Source organism: Rhynchophorus ferrugineus, unplaced genomic scaffold (genome assembly GCF_030347505.1).
Source record: "Rhynchophorus ferrugineus isolate W39M unplaced genomic scaffold, kcgeb_rfMv2 rfM6, whole genome shotgun sequence".
In the NCBI taxonomy this organism is placed as follows: Eukaryota; Metazoa; Arthropoda; class Insecta; order Coleoptera; family Curculionidae; genus Rhynchophorus; species Rhynchophorus ferrugineus.
The window spans coordinates 2,150,335-2,169,516 of record NW_027472585.1 but is presented as its reverse complement, the minus strand read 5'-3'; the positions used below and the strand labels follow the sequence as shown (position 1 = coordinate 2,169,516).

The 19,182-nt window shown below is 31.7% G+C and overlaps 2 protein-coding genes across 4 annotated transcripts in view; both read left to right on the top strand.

The window, feature by feature from the left end:
* The first annotated feature begins 1,860 nt into the window (after positions 1–1,860).
* On the top strand, positions 1,861–9,574 carry LOC143198286 (cathepsin B). The gene is made up of 9 exons (XM_076407413.1): positions 1,861–2,068; positions 2,128–2,328; positions 2,487–2,754; positions 2,816–3,033; positions 6,174–6,357; positions 8,490–8,647; positions 8,715–8,880; positions 8,942–9,238; positions 9,369–9,574. The coding sequence occupies exons 1-9, from the start codon at positions 1,913–1,915 to the stop codon at positions 9,572–9,574; spliced, it is 1,854 nt and encodes a 617-aa protein (XP_076263528.1). The 5' UTR covers positions 1,861–1,912.
* A 1,623-nt stretch (positions 9,575–11,197) lies between these two features.
* The window catches only part of LOC143198739 (E3 ubiquitin-protein ligase RNF144A), a 76,135-nt gene continuing 68,150 nt past the window's right edge, over positions 11,198–19,182 (top strand). Inside the window, exon 1 of one of the 3 annotated variants that reach the window (XM_076408143.1) lies at positions 11,198–11,358. The gene's annotated coding sequence lies outside the window, so the exon portion shown is untranslated. Of the gene's footprint in view, positions 11,359–15,731; positions 15,979–16,209; positions 16,338–19,182 lie in introns of those variants that run through there. The other 2 variants (XM_076408141.1, XM_076408144.1) reach the window with 2 other exon arrangements.

Sequence of the window (19,182 nt, the reverse complement as noted above, 5' to 3'; positions counted from 1 at the left end):
TGGACTATAGGAACTATTACTTACAGTTTTGCAGTATCTTAGTACATCCATAATATTTCTTGGGATTTTATTCTGAAATACTTGTCTGATGTTGATATCACTTCTCACATCCTATAACTTTTAGTTTCTGCTTGATTAACATCAAATCATTATGTACAGATAATTTAAATTTTCATCCAGATAACTTATATATATATTTTATATTTTAATTCGATTTTTTTTATCGATATGCTTCTTCCAACGAAGTTTTGAACCAAAATTCATCAAAAGTTACTTAGCGTTGTTGCTGTACGGGATAATATTATTAACCATATTTATTGTTATATAATGAGTTTGATTGTACAATAATTTAATATATTTACTCCCTGATACTACGATATATACTCACTGATAATATGCGAAGTAATTGGTGAATGTGCCACAAGCTGATTGTAGCATAGCTCTAGACATTTAATAGCGATTATTACCGGCAGTAGAAGAACGAAAAAGCCTAAAACTGATCAATTTTGAGATGATCAAGCTCTACTGATTTTTTTGTTATTCTGGCCTAAAACTAGGCGGTAGAATGCATGACCTATACCTGGCCATGGGGACTTGCCCTGGAGTGACAAGTTGGACCGGGTTATGTGGGACTGCCTCTGGGTTTACCAGTATACTACACCGAAACCGCCTCACAGTTGATCCCTGTGGGTCGCTACTGCTACTGCATTACATTTTGGGATATGGCATCTGCTAATCGGGCAGCCTTCATTGGGCACGAGGACCCGGCGAAATAACAAGATAGTGAAACTAACTATTGATTCGTGAACTTGAGTTAACACGCGACTGAATACTGTCATATGGGTGCAAAAGTTACGACTGCAGCGACGGATGATGTCGTTTCAGCCTGGAAAGGGGAGTTTAGCGGTGACGCGGTTCTAAGTGTTTCCCTATGAATTTGATTATTTCTGAGGAGCTTATTTTGGATAACCAGAAGCTGTTTCACCTGGTTGAGTGTAATAAACTTGAAGTAGACATTAGATTCGTTAGGAGTACGGACCAAATTAACATCTTCTAAAATAAGCATTTGATGGAGGTGGGAGGTCTGTTAGAAGGGCAGATCAGAGAAGATAGCAAATTTGCTATACCCGTCTCTACTGGAATGATTTGACCGCCGATATGGAAGACCGAAGATGTTGAAGTTTCTCCATTGAGATATTAATATTACACGTTGTACCACATAATTAATATTAAACAAAAATCACTACAGTATAGTAAGATTAATGGGTGGACCAAATAACAGTAGAAATGATTTAGAGCCAGCGTTTACTAAAAGAGATATCTTTTCTATACTGATTTTTATCATATTTATGGTTGTAATCATGAGCTTACTAAATGACATTGTACTTATTGTTCTTAACGGATCCATATGGCTTGAAAATTAATTAAGGAAAGGTCAAATTATTGACTACTTGATTACTACAGTTAAAAATCTATTTAACTATTTCATGTCATATTTAAAATCAGTCTAACTCATATTCAAAGGTTATCTTCTAAGAAATTCACGTCTTCAACAGCAAATGCCAATTAGACTATTTTAATCTCAATAATTCATATAATTCCATAACTATAATATAAGAATCTTAACTAACATTAATAGAGTATTATTAATTTACTACAGAAAATTTCAAAATTCGCCTAATAAAAGGTCGCACCTTAAACATTTGGCAGCCACTAGTTTACACAGAAGATCCAAACTGATTAAGAAAATATTTTTAATTGTTTTCCTCTTTAAAACATTTTATCAATAATCCAATAGCGTCATAAGTCTGATTAAGTACATTCTAAACACTTATCCTATCCTCTATAAAAGTCAACGCTTTACAAAAATGATTTAGTTGTTTTTCGAGCAGTCATTGAGAACGTTACAAATATGTTTAAAGCAATAGCCGTTATTTCCTGCTTTTCGCTGGTACTGGGAAAAAGCTTGAACGCTGAGCTGCCTGAATCTTTTGATGCCAGAACACAGTGGTCCAGTTGCTCGTCCATTGGTACTGTATGGGATCAAGGAAACTGCAACAGCAGCTGGGTATATATTTATTTATTTATTTTTATTTGCGAAATATTTGATTAACTGATGCTTTACAGGCCCTATCCGCATTGTCTGTCCTGGCAGATCGTATTTGTATTGCTTCAAACCAAGTCACCAATGTCCTTCTTTCCCCTGAAGATTTGTTGACTTGTTGTGCTGATTGCGGAGATGGATGTGAAGGCGGCGAACCATCAAAAGCTTGGAATTATTTGAGTACTAAAGGAGTTACGACTGGCTTTGTATATGGAACCTCCTATGTAAGTAAAACTCTTTTATTTAGTTTCAGTGGTTATTGTTCATTTGATGGTGAGGAAATATTTTATGAATTTTCATGACACATGGTTCAAATCGAAGTTTAAAGTACTGAATGATAACTGATATGATTTTAACTTAATTTTATATTGGCGATCCTCAGGGTTGCAAAGCCTATTCAGTGCGTCCATGTGGCCACTTCAACCGCAGCACGCAGCTTCTCAAATGCAGCAGCATCAGTCAGGCTCAACTTGGCGAATGCAGTGATTCTTGTGGAGCGAACAATGACGATACGTCGTACCCGCTTTACTACTCCCAACAAGAATACCAAGTTCCATCTGATGTTGAAAGCATCAAGCGCGAGATTCTCACCAATGGTCCTGTTCAAGCTGGAGTTACCCTTTTTGAAGACTTCTATAATCACTATACTGGTAAGAAACGCTTACAAATATTTATAAAAACAATGAAAAATAACGCAGCTGATATTTATAGGTCTTTATGTTGCCGACACTAGCGATGAGTCAGAAGATTTACCTACACAATATGTTAAGGTAGTTGGCTGGGGAAAAACAACGTCCGATGAAGAATATTGGATTATTCTGAACTCGTGGAATACCGACTGGGCTCGTAGGGGATCGCTTCAATGGTTGGTGAATCAAGCGAACTCCAACTTGGAGAACAGAGTGTATGCAGCACTACCAAGACAATCTTAAAATGCACGTCTCACTTTATAATGAACATTTGGTTTATGAATACAATTTTTATACAAGCAAAATAATTGAAATTGAAATAAACACATATATAATAGTGTATATTTCTTTTAAATCTTCATAAATATAAATTCGTATGGACAAAACTACAAATAGGACCACCTCCTCTATCCTATTGATGAAGGATACAGCAGGCCCATGAGACACTGTTTCTCATAATTCAGGTAACATCATCAAGGAAATTATATCCTGTATGGAAGTTTTTGAATGGTGTTACTAAAACAAAACATCCGCTAATTGTTTCAATGATGTTGAAGATGGAAACCCACTTCTCTGGCATAAGCAGATATTTAAAATTTATCAAAACATGTAAATCAAAATAACGTTTGGTCGTTTATAACCTGTTATTACTATTTTTTTGAAAAATGTTGCATACGTTTGATAACCTGACGACTTTGGCCAGCTAGTTCGGTTACACGTTCGAACTTATCATACACCATTGTGTTTCTTTTTAACTAGAATAAAATGAAGAAGTTTTTCAATAGACTATACAAGACTTGGTATGTAAATTGAGAAATAAATATGCGACGCATAATATACATGGAATCAGTTTTGGCAACATGACAATAAGAGGTACTATAGTCTATTCAAAGTTTTTAGATATTTGTCACGTCGAAACATTGCAATGTTGCCGCATCAACTCTGACTTTTAGTTCAGTTTGACTTTGACATACAAGAAAATTCTAATGTAAATAAAATAATTGAACAAAAATGTTATCAAATATAATTTATATTGACATTGTAGTATATCTGAAAATTACAGCTAATTATACAGCTACAATAATTTATAGGTAAAAGTTAAAACCTCTTACTACTATTGCACTAAAGAATTTTGCATGCCTCTGACAAACGGACGGTGGCCGGTTGCCAGACGTACGCAAAATTATTCAAAATAATAGATATTATTACTACAGATTAAAACTCGACAAATGTTATTTTAGCCCTTTGATTATTTTAATAAATTATTTAATAAATTTAAATCGCTTCGTAACATATGATATCATTTCGTATGAAAATGCTGGAAACAATAGATAGTCAGGGTTAGAAAATGATAGCGTCTTTAATAAAATATTTGGAAAATGAACGAGATAATGGAGGAATTTTGCCTATAATTTCCGATAAAGAGTAATTATTGGTGATATTATATAAATCCCTACAATTTTATTGAAAATGTGTTTTTGCTGCCGGGCTAAATATTACTATGAGCACTGTGAATAACATCGCTTATGAAATGAAGAATAATACGTTAGATTCACCCAGGAAAACCCATCTCCATACAAAGTGGGTGACGAATCTTGACCATCTTGATGTTGACTCTATTCGAGACCAAATATACGAAATGTATAAGAACAGTAAGTACACAAACTATTTTATCGATATAAACATAATTTAATAAAATTATTTTAGAGAAAATTGTCTGTCTGGAAAGTAACATAAAAGAGTTAGGGTAGCTTTTTGAGTGATGTAAGACATCCTTTCATTACACTCTTACAGAGCATAGGGTTTAAATGGTGTAAAGATAACACTCGGAGAGGTTTAATGGAACTTCCAGACATTGCCTTAAAAGAATTCAATTTTTAAAGGCATTCAATAAGACCAAGGAAGATAAACTATTTGAATTTATGTACCTTAATGAAACTTCTAAATATTTCAAAGTGGTTCATTATGGCACTCTTGGAAAGACGGCAACAAAATAGTGTAAATACAACAAAAATTGATGCAAAAAGGTAAAAGTTACAATAGCATTCGATTAGGTTTTGCTAGTCATTATATTTATTAATAATTAATTAGATATATATTGCTGGTCGAGAAGGATATTCCATCAAAAACTGTTTGGATATGTTGGAATAACACATTCGGTTTGGAAGAACTCGATAAGACATACAGAGGAAGTAATTGGTAAATGGTGGAATCCTGAACATGTTTTAGACAGATTAGTAATTAACAATTTACTGATTGAATTTGACAGTGAGCGTGAAAGTGAAAGTGGCTAAAGAAAACTTTCGGGATATGCGATAATGACGTGCACTGCTGGAAATTCCTGAGACAAAGTGGAAACACCTAAAGGTATGCACATAATTAACCGAATAAAACTGTACAAAATGGTATAATAGGGCGTGAAAGATTTGTGTGTACAGATATGATTGTAATTGTTCAAAATTAAACATAACCATTAGGTTAGAGCGTATGGTGAGAGAATGATTACTAACTATTTTGTAGATATGGTAAATGCATTAGATATAATTCAGTGATTAATTTTATGAAGAATGTTAAACACAGATAGTAGCAGAGGAAATAATATTTACAGTGATACGAAAATGACTAGACAAATAAACACACCATCAAAGGAAACAATAACTAAACATAAAGGTAAAATTAAAAGGTAAATAAGCTCTCGAATGAAAGTAAGTTACGTTTCTCAGATATACAATTGTTAATTAGGTGGAATAGGCCTCCAGGGGAATACCACTACATAAAAAAACGAGCCTAGGAACTCTACCTCATGGGTGGTGTGGAAAAGAGTTTAATGTAAACAAAAAAATCTAAGCTACAACCTATTATACATGTCTTCTTAATTGTAGTTTTAAGTCCTTCGATAATATACTTATTAGATGTACAATAATATTAAAATAAATTATATTTGATAACATTTTTGTTCAATAACTGTATGTATGTCAAAGCCAAACTGAACTAAAGCTCGTCGATTTCGACATCACAAATATCCATGACTATATATTGAATAATGTTCATAATATTTTGTGTAGTCTCTGTACAAGATGAGGATTTTTTTAGTAACACAATATTAATTCATGAAGTAATGATATTTAGTTCACTAAATAATTAAGTATTATACCAACAGCAGCTTTCTTATCAAGCAGATTTCATCGCCATATTAATAACGACTTTGATCGAGTGGCAAGTTTCAATAATAATAAGTAATTAAATTCATCCACCAAATATATATTAATAAACAACTTATCTTATCCGTGGCGTAGGCTCACGCACAGCAAACCTTCATAATTTGGACAAAAAATATGAGATATCTCTCTCACTATAACTACCGACGACCTAATTTCTAGTTTTGTCGTGAAATTATGCTTAAACTCTCCTTAATCGTAAACGTTCTGGCAGTAAAAGCTTATTTTAATCACCATCCATTATCCGACAATTATATCAATGAAGTTAATGGACGGCAGTCCACCTGGAAGGCAGGAAAAAATTTCGACGAATCTGAATGGACTCGACTGCAAAACATTGCCTCAGGTAAATGTTTAATTCATGTTTTTATTAATAATAACAAACTTTATATGATGACTATATATATATATATATATATATATATATATATATATATATATATATATATCACTACATAGTATAAAATAAAGTCGCCTTTTCTGTCCCTATATCCCTATGTGCGCTTAAATCTTTAAAACTACGCAACGGATTTTGATGCGGTTTTTTTCAATAGATAGAGTGATTCAAGAGGAAGGTTTATATGTATAATACATGCATAATATACTAAGGCAACATTGCTAATTTTAGAGGTTTCTAACGTGATGTCGTAAATTAACCTATTTTTTTAGGCTTATTTAGCAATTAGCAAAAACGCTGCCTAACCCTACGAGTTAGATCAAATTAATGTACTACAGTATTGTACACCATAAAAAGGTCTACAAAAAAGTCCGCGATGGTATATGTTTATCTTTTAGGGATAACTCACATTAACCATTTTTATTGTTTACTTTTTACGTGAGAAAATGGCTTATTTACGAAGCTATTTTAAGCAATACGGCATTAATCCTTATCGAATTAAGTACCTTAAATACAGTGTGCAATTAATATAGATCAATATGGTTCCTTACAGCATGTAAATTAAACAAATATTTTCGGAGACATTACAAATTTAAAATTTTCGTTTAAAAATGTGTAATGTAATAAAAATTGTATGAATTTAGATATTCCAAAGATAGCAGGAAATCTTCATAGTAAGTATAGGGGAAGAGGAATTGTTTTACTCCAAATTTAATGCGTGCAGGCCAAGGGCAGCAATGAATGAACCAAAAATACTGGATCGATTTTAATCATGTTTTCATTGAGTGACATAGGCATATATATTTTATGCCCGTGCAAAGTCGGAGCGGGCCGCTATGTTTTTATATACAACGTTCATATTTTTTCTGTAGTGTATTTAATTTAGTATCAGCATTGCACCCGTGCGAAGCCGGGGCGGGTCGCTAGTATATATATATATATATATATATATATATATATATATATATATATATATATATATAGTGTCCGGCTTGACACATAGATGGCGCTACTAGAATTAGATCCATATGTTTTTTAGTTAGCCCTAACCGTCAAAAGATGCGTGTAAAAATTTGGCAGCTATGGGATCACTAGTTTGTGAATTATAGCATTTTGAAATTGAATAAATTAACAGAAACTCTAAAGATATCAACTGAATGTGTACATCATATCATTCACGAATAATTGGGTATGAGAAAGTTCCGTGCAAAGTGGGTGCCGCGCGAGCTCACTTTTGACTAAAAACAACGACGAGTTTATGATTCGGAGCTGTGTTTGAAGATGATCAAGCGTAATAAACCCGAGTTCTCGTGTCGATATGTGACAATGGATGAAACATCCATCATTTCACTCCGAAGTCCAATCGACAGTCATCCGAGTGGACTGCACACGACGAACCAGCTCAAAAGATTGGGAAAACGCAACAGTCGACTGGCAAGGTAATGGTATTTGTATTTTGGGATGCCCATGAAATAATTTTCATTGACTACCTTGAAAAAGGGAGGACCATCAACAGCCACTATTACATATTATTGCCGTTATTGGACTGTTTGAAGGATGAAATCGACGAAAAACGGCCGCATTTAAAGAAAAAGAAAGTGCTGCTTCACCAAGACAATGCATCGGGTCACTAATCAGTGAAAACGATGGCAGAAATCCATTAATCCAGATCTCAAAAGAACTTGGCTGACTTGGCTTGACCTTTCTCCTTCTCCTCTCCTTAAATGAAGCCTCGTTGATGCTTTTCAAGTATTTCGGAAAACCATGTTCAAGCCCATCCTTAGAATAAGTGTATCAAGTTGGAGAAAAGGACTTGGTTGAGAAGGTCCAATCAAATCAAAATCCAAATTAGGAATTTGGCATCTATAAATAATTTAATATGTTTTAGCAGCAGTTTCTCCAAATAAATTTAATATCTTATCAACTTTTTTTGACGGTTAGACAGGATTTGAATATAGACAGATATATAAAATTTATAAACAAAATATATAAAAATATTAAATTTTTATTGATGAGTATTTACAGTATAATTTTAATATTATTAGTTCTTCTATATGTTGATGTTGTGTTTTGGAATGTAGGAGCTTGGCATTTACCCACATCAAGCAGATACTATCGCCCACCAAACAACATAGCAAACACAGAACTCATCCCGCGATACTTCGACGCGCGCATAGCTTGGCCCGAATGCGATTCAATCAAACAAATCAGGGATCAATCCCATTGCGGATCCTGTTGGGTAATGATAATAAACAGATTAATTGTATCGCATCTTAAGTCATTCACTAATCTTCCCCTTAATATAGGCAACTAGTGCGGCGGCCGTAATGTCGGATCGTATTTGCATCCACTCAAAACAGAAGTTACAACTTTACGTCTCGTCCGAGGACTTAACCAGCTGTTGTTGGCAATGTGGTAATGGGTGTTTGGGTGGCGAAATACCACGAGCCTTTGTCTATTGGCAAAAATTCGGTTAGTCATAACGGCACTAGTCTTGAAATTCTGTGTTAACTATTAAGAACGTTATTTTTAGGAATAGTAACAGGTGGTTTATACAATTCCTCCCAAGGTTGTAAGGATTATACCCTACCACCTTGCGAACATCACGTCCGATTGTCCACAAGACCACATTGTGAAAATTTACAGCTTAAAACACCGAAATGCGTCCGCAAGTGTCAAGATCCTGCAAGAAATTACAACGATTCCTTGACTTTCGGTCAAGATGTCTATCAGTTTACGAAAGAAAAAGAAATCCAGACGGAAATAATGGAAAACGGCCCTGTAGAGGGCGCTATAGATGTGTATGATGACTTTTTTATTTACAAAAGTGGTGGGTAGTATTTATATGAAAAATACATGGCTATCGTTTGAAGTCTCATGAAGTTAATCCTTGAAAAAATCGAACAAAATCTGTATGATGAAAATATTTCTTTTACAGCAACTAAATATCTATATTTTAGGTGTGTACACAAGAATAAGTAATCATTATATAGGTGGCCATGCCGTAAAAATCTTAGGATGGGGTGTGGAAAATAACATTCCTTACTGGCTATGTGCGAATACATGGAATACAGATTGGGGTGATGGTGGTTTTTTCAAGATCTTACGCGGCGTCAATCACTGCGGCATTGAAAGTCAAGTGTTTGCATCTTTACCGCGTTTATAAATACAGCAGAACGTAAATTCGTTCAAACCAACCGTAGTTCATAGTATCATGCAAAACATATATTCAGAAGAAATTAAACAAATAATCCCACAACGACAACTACTTTTAATTAGACGAAAAATAATGTCATTTTAATCAATTTTAAATGAACAATGTACGAATTTCTTGTTTACATTGAGTGTTTGCATTATCGAGCTCTTCCTACAAGTGTATTAATAAATAAACATCTATCAGATAATTATATTGTTTATACAGATTCCCCACCGCAAATAAAAGAATAATATCATATTTTTAACATTCGTTTTCATTACTTCATTTGTTAATTATATTTCTATATTAGTGACCCAGCAGACGTCATCCAGCCGGAATATTGGCATTTTATCTGGATAAAATAATCAATTTCGACATTAAAACAAATACCATAAGATGATCACAATAACATCCATCAGTGATTTTGTTGTTATATAATATTATAATCGAAATATATTTTTAAAATAAAGACAATACTGGAAGCCTATCGCAGCGCCACCTACCAAGTCCGATTGTGATCGTAGAGCATTCTGGAATTCAAATAAACATATACGAGAAATACCATCAAAATCGTTCTAACGGTTTAGGACGTTTTAACCGATAAAGTTAAATAAAAAAAACACAGCTAGTGCCATTCCTGGTAATAATTTTTTTACGTCAAATAAACCTTGAACCTTTATTAGTAGATATAGAAATAGTTATTTCTTCTTCTCAGAAACCTCTTCTACTATGCGGATGGATGTGATATTTTCAAAATCAATAATCGATCTCGAACATACCTCGAATTAAGTAACCTTGCAACTAAAATTAATAAAAACAAAATCTAAACATTAAAATTCGATTGGGGAACAGGCAGTATCAAAAACACCGGAAGGGTACAGAAAATATTTCAGAATTCTTGCTTATACATGCCAATAATAAGTACATCCAGCTATGACAAGTATTAAAGTATAATATAGAAAAATTAATATAGTTTATGTCTTCTAATTACAACATCAACTCAGTCTAATTACAACTAATACAAAATAATAGAACAGATAAATATTTACACAATTGATTATTATTCAAGTTAATCCCGTTTTGGGGCAATAGTAGTAGACATCTATGGACAAACTACTATATATATACTAGTAATAAATTTAAACAACCTTGACAAAAATATTTATTAAAATATATTAATTAAGCCGTTGCCTAGTCATCAAGTAAATATTATTTTGTATTTATAAAACCTTCAACCACGTAACAACTTACTATATACATACTTATGTCGATACTCATAGAAAATATCATTTAATAAATCCCCAAGAATCAATTAAATTACATTTTTACACAATTGATAAATTCAAATTAAAAAATTCAATAATGTTAATGAGTTATTATATATTAACATGAAATAAATGAATTAGAAATATATATATTTAGCCCTTTTATGTTATGCAACCATTTATATCGATAAAACTAACCCCCACACGAAGTTTGACTTTGACATAAATATAGGAGTGTTTTTAAAACGGCACTATAAGACGCAAGCGTCATCGATCAATGACGCAATGGCAAATCTCGTTTTGGCGTCTCCAAGTCTATGTTTTTTCCGTTGACAGCGCGTGAAAACATCGTCGAAAACCAGTATACGTTTGGGTTCGGAAAAGCGAGGAAACAACAAAAATGTAAACCCGTGTGCATTAATGTCGTCTGTGCGCTATTAGTCGATCCTAAAAATGGAATTACTCGGAGATAACCCTTCCTGGATCGTTGTAAGTTCCTACATTTTTATTATGATACTTATTTATTTTTAATTTCTGTAAATTTTCCTGACTTACTGCATCTATTGTAAGATAGCAAGCACAATAATTGCATTAAAACCATTAAAATATAAGGAGTTTATTAATATAATATTGATATGTTTGTGTAAACATCTAATAAAAATCAATCAATAAAAGATTGTATTAGTGGTAATAAAATATGTCGTTATTTACTACAAGTATGACATTTATGAGTCCTAAAAACATCTTCAAAATTATTATTAGATTTTAGAATTAAACATGTTTTTAATATACAAGTTTTCTCGCTGTTAATTGCACTATAAAAAGCTATTATTATAAAAAATCAAAGAGATTTATTTATTTATGTAGAATATTCATTTTGCATATTATATGACGTAAACATTTGAGCAAAAAAATGTTTTTATATCCAGGTTTTTCTCACAGATAAATATACTATAAAATTCTCTTATTTTTTAAATACATTTGTAATATTGATTATATTATTTTTATATTTGTTTATGAAGAATATTCGCTATGGAATTAGATGAGGTAAAACTTAATTAAAAAGCACATAGATAACGCAATACGTTAAAATAGACCAGTACTTTATAAATACCATTATTCTAATAACTGTATAGCACTTCTTTTTGTATAGCACCATTAGTAATACACATAGGAAACAAATAACTCAATTTTACTGATTTTGTTTCACTTAAAATAATAATACAGTACTTTATACCCAATCTGTTATAGAATTTTTTTAACATCTACTTTAGCAGGATATCCATCCAAATCATCATAGTGTTACTAAATTAACGATGTGTAAGTATTTGTTTAGTAAACTCTCTGGTTATCTCTTTCATAGCTACATAATACATTTTATATTAAATTGTCACAGTTTAGTTCATTTCGGTTTGGGGACGATTTTTCTTTTATTTCTAAATATTGAGTACATTCATCACCAAACTCTGTCGAAAACTTGTATGAGGTTTAAGGAAACTGCAGAGCTGTCTATATACTCTTTATTGTGAGTTTAAACATGTTTCTACCTTAATGGAAATGTTAAGTCACAATTGGTTGTTCCATACCGCCTCTCTATCTACTATTACAAAATATATGAATCATTGAAATATATCAAGTGTAATTAAGTATGCAATGTTATGATTTAATTGATTGTGACGTCAAAACGTCGCAATGTTGCCGCATCAACTCTGAGTTCTAGTTCAGTTTGGCTTTGACACATAACAAAATCTAATCTAAATAAAATAATTGAACAAAATTAATTATTTAATTATTAACACTTAATTATACAGCCACAATAGTTTATAGGTAAGAGTTATAACCTCTTATCAGTAAGCATTTTGCATCGGTCTGACAACCGGACGCCTTTGACAAGCTCATTCGTTCACGCGTTCGAAACGAATCAGACAGCATTGTGTCTCTTTTTAACTAGAACAAAACGAGAAGAAAATATTGTCTGATTCTAAAACGAATTTACAAATTGCGACAGGCAATATATTAAACATCTTGTTGACGTATCTACAAAAACACTTTGAATAAACTATAGATAGCATTATTAATGTTTACTAGCTGTTTATTAATTACAGTTGTGAATGTGCTATTTTAAAATGTTCAAGACATTTTTTGTAATGAGTTAAGTATGTTCAATTACGTCCTAATAAAACACGGAAACCAATCTGTTACAGTGTAATAAAAGAGCGCCACTCTGAGTCATCCTGGTTGCCGGTGGTAACTTACTTTTATTGACCACAATTGATTTAAAAGTGAAATTTAATTTAAGGGGTTATGCTGTTTCTGAAGCTTTGCAACTTTTTCTCAAACGAATTTAAATGAAAAGTAGAGGTTTAATATTATAGAATTATTTTTGCATAGACTCTTGGGAATTTAGCATTTTTACATTAACACTACAGTCGAGATATAACGAATTTCACCTTAGTTCAGTACAAAATTCATAATCGAGCAATTATATTTCAAGTAGTAATGGATGTTCATCAGCTGTTCTTTTAACGCAAAGATTGATATTGTTCAAAGAAAAGAAAAGTATACTTGAAAATAATTTTGAAACATGTTTAGCTATTTAACAGTAGTTCTACCGTTTTTATACATCCCTCAAAACTTATTTGTGCTCCATGATTTGGATGTTTTTATAGTTTAGTTAGTATCAATAATGCAATTTAAATTAACTCCGCATTTTTTTACATAATCATTTCAATATAACTGAAACAAACATACTAATAATGAATGAAGTCAAAAATATAATAACAATAAGTAATCAAATACATCAAGAAATGGTGTTATTGAACGAAAGTGAGGTAAAACCAGCAAAATGCTAATAAGATTCTAATTGCGATTGCAAATATTGAATTTTCTTATTTTAGTATTAATGTTACTTCAACATATACAAATGTACGTTTTTATTGTACAAGTTACAGCACCTTGCTAAATGTCAATTGGTAAGAAATTTAATAAACGCTGACTTTTATTGGAATTTGTAGGAAATTAGGAGACAAACACGATACATATTTGCAATTCGTGCCCTAAATTTCTAACATTTTATCAATGAATATAATAATTATGTTAGCAGGAAAGTAACATTGATTTTAAAGTATTAAAAGAGTAAAAGTTTATGGAAGACTATAATAAACAATATATAACGTCTCAATGTTGCCGCATCAACTCTGAGTTTTAGTTCAGTTTGGCTTTGACATACAACAAAATTCTAATCTGAATAAAATAATTTAACAAAAATATTATCAAATATATATATATTAAAAATATATTAAATATATCAAATATATTTATTTTAACACTATAGTACATCTAAAAACTACAGTTAATGAAACAGCCACAATAGTTTATAGGTTAGAGTTATAACCTCTTATTACGTTTGTTTTTAAGAATTTTGCATACGTCTGACTACCGGACGACTTTCACAGGCTCATTCTTTTGCGTGCTCGAACTAATCGGACAACATTTTGTCTCTCTTTAACTAGAATAAAATGAAAAGGAAAGTATGAAAACGGAATAGAAAAAAGTCCGAAACAGATAGTGACATAAATCAAAGCGTACAACTAACCAAATTAAATTCCTATTTTACCGACCCACAGCACAGAACAATAGAGCCGTTATTTCGTGTAAAATCCCGTAACGATTTTTAACGTTCAAAAGGAAGGTGTTGTTATAGAAACGAGAAGTTCCACTTACACTTAATTAGTGTTCGTGTCCTATCACAGGCCATCATTCCAACTCTGTTGCCGCGAAAATTACATGCTATTGTTCTACTACTGCTGTTGAGTATTGTTAAAATCCCAGTGCTTAATTGATTTTAAATTGCCATCGGTTTCATCAGTCCTATCGAAAATCCTTACTTAATTTAGTATTTAACACACTATGCAGAAATATGTTCTGATTTTTATTTACACAAATAAAAATACAAGAAATGTTTATATTTAAAAGCAAATATTTCGATGCGAATATAAAAAGGTTTATGTACAAACACAAAAAAATTGTTATAACATTCAGTGTCTAGTTTCATATAAAAAATTGATTATTTTGCTTATTCATAAAAATAAGGTATCCAGATAATTATATTCTCATTGGATCTTATCTGTCATTTTTAATTACACTCTTTTTAATTCTTATATTATCATCACGATGTATTTTTTATCTCACAAATAGAAATGATGTCATTTTAACACATAGTTTGTAAAAACGGAAATTATTTTCTTTCCGTCCTAGTATTAATTCATATTCCAGACTACATATACGTTTATCACAAAATATTGATAAAAATATACAGTTCTACAAATTATAGTTCTTCAGTTAAATATTTATATGTTCACAGTTAACAATCGTTTTCTGAAAACTTTGTTCAAGGATGATTACAACCCTGAAACAGTGTGGTATTTTTAAAAGTTGTGTTCATTAATTTTATTGTCATAATATCAACTGTATAGGCAATGTCTGTCATAACTACACTAATAATACAATACATTTAATTTAGTTTATTTAATCTATATTTGCAATTTAAAAATTGAATGATAAATAAATAATTACTTTTCACTATAATCTCTAACAGATATATATTAAATTATTATTAATATAAATTAGTTGAATTATTTTACTAGTGAATATTTAGTTGCCTATAGATCCTCTGTCATAGTCTCTCCAGCGCATTCGTTATTTCATTAAATATTTATATCTACAAAATAATATATTTAATCGAACTACACTTCTTTTCTCTTCCGTTTGTGATATCAACTATCGGTCGCTTTATACTCATCAGGCGCACTTTTCGCATCTGCCACCGGTACCCTTCCAGCGATCGCTCACGTTCGCCTTTCGAACCAAAACAGCGAAAGAGAGGTTAGTTGAGCTCCAAACTGGCGTTCCGCTTGGACCGACCGCGGCCGATGCAAATCATCGTGTTGTGTTTTTTTCGAGAGTGCCGTGTATCTGTGTGTAAATAAATCGTAAACATTAGTGAACGACGCGAACGCTTTGCGAACAAACAACGTTTGAGTGAAAATTCTACGGCTTCCTGGTTCATCGTCGGGAGAATTTTGTGTTAGAATAGTTGTACAATTCCAGGTAAATACTATCGGATATGTAAGGCCGTGCGACGCGTTTTTTTATCTCTCGATAGTGTTCGTAAAGTTGTTTTCATGTGACAGGTGTTTTGACAAACCTTTGACAAAAACAAAGTTGAAGTTTTACTATCCTCAACGTGGCAAAATGTAGATAGATATTCGACGTTACTTTACACGCATAAACATAATATATAATATGACGTAATTTCTGTAACATGTATTTATTCGAAAACTATCGTTTGTCAGTACAATTTAGCGGTAAACAACTTAACATTGCCCAAAATGAGTCAATTGTAATTGTCTTTAAATTGCGGGGAGTTTTCGCGGTTCGAGTAATTTGAATATCAGCTGATTCCGAATGTAAGTTAATAACATGTTAGTCCGTGTTGTTAAGTTTGAATCATTCAGTTTGCTGGTGCAGGATATAGGAGGCACGTTATGAAATGGGCCTCTGCTATTTATTTAGATAAGAATACCAGTGTTATCACTGATAGCCGCCCGTTTATAAAACATGGAATTTGATGCCAAGTAATTTTTAATTTCGTAAACTATGAAAATGTTAACTTTCTATAAAGTAGAGAACAATTTTAGTGTTAGGTCATAATTACTATCCGTTTGTGTGACAAGAGTAAATTTCACTTTTATAAATAAACTAATCTTAAAAGTTAATACGGAATAAATTGTTGAAAGAACACTTTTCCTTCACCTGCAAACATCCCATAAATAACAAAGGTAAACTTCTTTCTATATTTTGTTTGTGTATTATCAGATTATTAAAAGTTACAGGTAAATTTACCTGAAAGTATACCTAGATAATATTTCTGACGGCTATAAATTCGATACAATCAAATTAACAGTAACGCATTCTAAATATGTTCGTTCGTTCCGCTTTTCTTTACTTAATTTGGTTTGAATCGTAAAAGGTGCGCTTGTTTAAGTAAGTACAGGAGGGGCAGCCTGTCATTTTGAAATAACACTTGCAATATTAACCTTGACTTAAATTATCATTATTTACGAGAAATAAGGTATTCTGAGAGTTAGTAGTGAGTTTGATTTGAGTAGTTTTTGTTCTTTAAAGTTAATTTGACAATTCTCGTTTATTACATGTTTTGATTTCTATTTTCGTCAGCCTAGCATAACTTAGTACTAACTTTTCATGAATATTTATTATTTTATCTATGATATATTCTATAGTATAACTATAACTACTGGCTTTTTATTAATATTTATGATATTTTATGAAATATGCTAACAAACATATAAGATATCTATATTACTCATTATTTGATTTTTTAATTATAGAATTTTAATTAGTGTGTTTAACTATATTTTGATATTAGACATGTGACATTATGAGTTATTATCAACCGTAGTCCATCATATGACTCATACAAAGTTTATGTGTAACTACTACACGGTATAATTATAATGCTTATGCTCATTTAGAAATATGAAAAAATATACAATTGGTTAGGCAGATATATAAAAATACAGAACCAGTACAGTGATAAGGTTATTCTGGATATTGGGCATTATTCAATTCAATTTTTATATCTGTTAATAACTTACCAATAAGTTGGCGGAAGAATACAGAAACCGAGATGCAAAAACAAATTTATTGTTAAAAACATGTTCTTTATTATTTATTATAGCAATCTACTAAGTTACCACTAATAAGCTGTTTGTTTTTATCCTTATTTCCTACGATTTTAAAAATGCACAACTCTTATCCTACGATAGGGAATTTCGGCTTAACATCGTCACTATTTTTAATGTGTACTGAGTATACTTACCTGTGGCACACCTACTTGTATTTTCCTCAAGATTAGTATGGGTATCGTCTTATTTAACTCTGAAGTAACGATCAGTTACGATATATGACTCTAGCATTTTTGAATATTGCTCAGGAAGAAGCATTTTAATCTTATGCTTGAAACCTTTATGCCAAACGAAAGCCTTATCGTGGAATATTTTTCCTGAAACCAAATTAATGATCCTCAATGATTGGTATGACGTTGTTTCATGAGAGGTGGCTTTCTAGATTTAGGAATCATGCTTCGTTACTTCGTTGTAAAAACGACTGTCATTTTTATAATAATTTCCATCTTCATTATCAAGGATTCTTAAGGAAGGAACATTGGCGATATATTGCACTAATAATCGGAATTTATTATTTTATCAGTTCAGCAAGACTTTGCCCACGTTATTTAGTTCTTTCTCTAATTTCTAGTTGTAATGTATGTATTATGGACTATTAAAAGTGTTTTTAATTGTTTTTTTACTAATTCTAATAATTCACGGGTGTGTGGTTCCAGCAATTTCGATATACTTCAGACTTCTTAATAGTTTTCTGGTTCTAGTGAAATCAATAAGTTCTGACGAAAACAACCGCTGTATCTACCTGGAACAGTCGTTCTAACAATTAATCTTGACTTTTGCTGGATGCAAACTAGCTTTTTAGCATGTTATATATTAAATGTTTAGACATATTTTTAGGCACTGTTCAGTTTAAACGATTTATTTTTAAAATATCAAGATAATTAAAATTAGTCCACATAAACTAGTGGGATAATTGCATTGTTATAAAAACCGAGGTAACAATGAATATAAAGTAGTATTAATTGTTTTTCGTGTGTAGAACTAATAAAACGAAAGTTGTTGATGCTTTCTTACTTTTTATCGGAATATTTCTAATATGCTAATTATACTCTGACCATAAAATATTCTAATTAATTTCACTTACACATTTCGGTAGGGTTAACAATTAATAATAATGTTCCTCGTTGGTTTCTAATGTCAGGCAAAGAAATTAATTTTTTTTTTCCTTAAATGAATAAAATTTCTAGGTCACTTCGAACGGTCAACATCATGACATTTGAATACATGTTTTTTCTATGGGTGAAAGAAACTTATGAATAAATTTAGATTAAGATATTTCGTTAGCATGTGATCTGTAATGGAATAACTTTCGTCCGCGTGGTATTCACGTAAGTTCAAATTAGGTTTTCTTTTGAAATACTTCAAAGTCTCCTTTTTACCAACGAGGGTTTATCTGGGCTGAACCTACAAGTTTACCGTGGACTCCGAACCACGGTCCTGGTTACTGGCGTGACTGGGATGGTTATTCCTTGTTGAATTTTCCATTGTTGGCTAAAAGCTTTTACAAAGACAATCACAAACATGCTTCAGCAAGATTCGAACCCAC

What these genes read in the sequence shown, in the direction of transcription:
- LOC143198286 (XM_076407413.1), top strand. Translation starts at nt 1,913, where the DNA reads ATGTTTAAAGCAATAGCCGTTATTTCCTGCTTTTCGCTGGTACTGGGA. An exon ending in ACTGCAAAACATTGCCTCAG is followed by an intron (nt 6,358 to 8,489) that starts GTAAATGTTTAA and finishes TTTGGAATGTAG; the next exon opens with GAGCTTGGCATTTACCCACA. An exon ending in CTTTTTTATTTACAAAAGTG is followed by an intron (nt 9,239 to 9,368) that starts GTGGGTAGTATT and finishes TCTATATTTTAG; the next exon opens with GTGTGTACACAAGAATAAGT.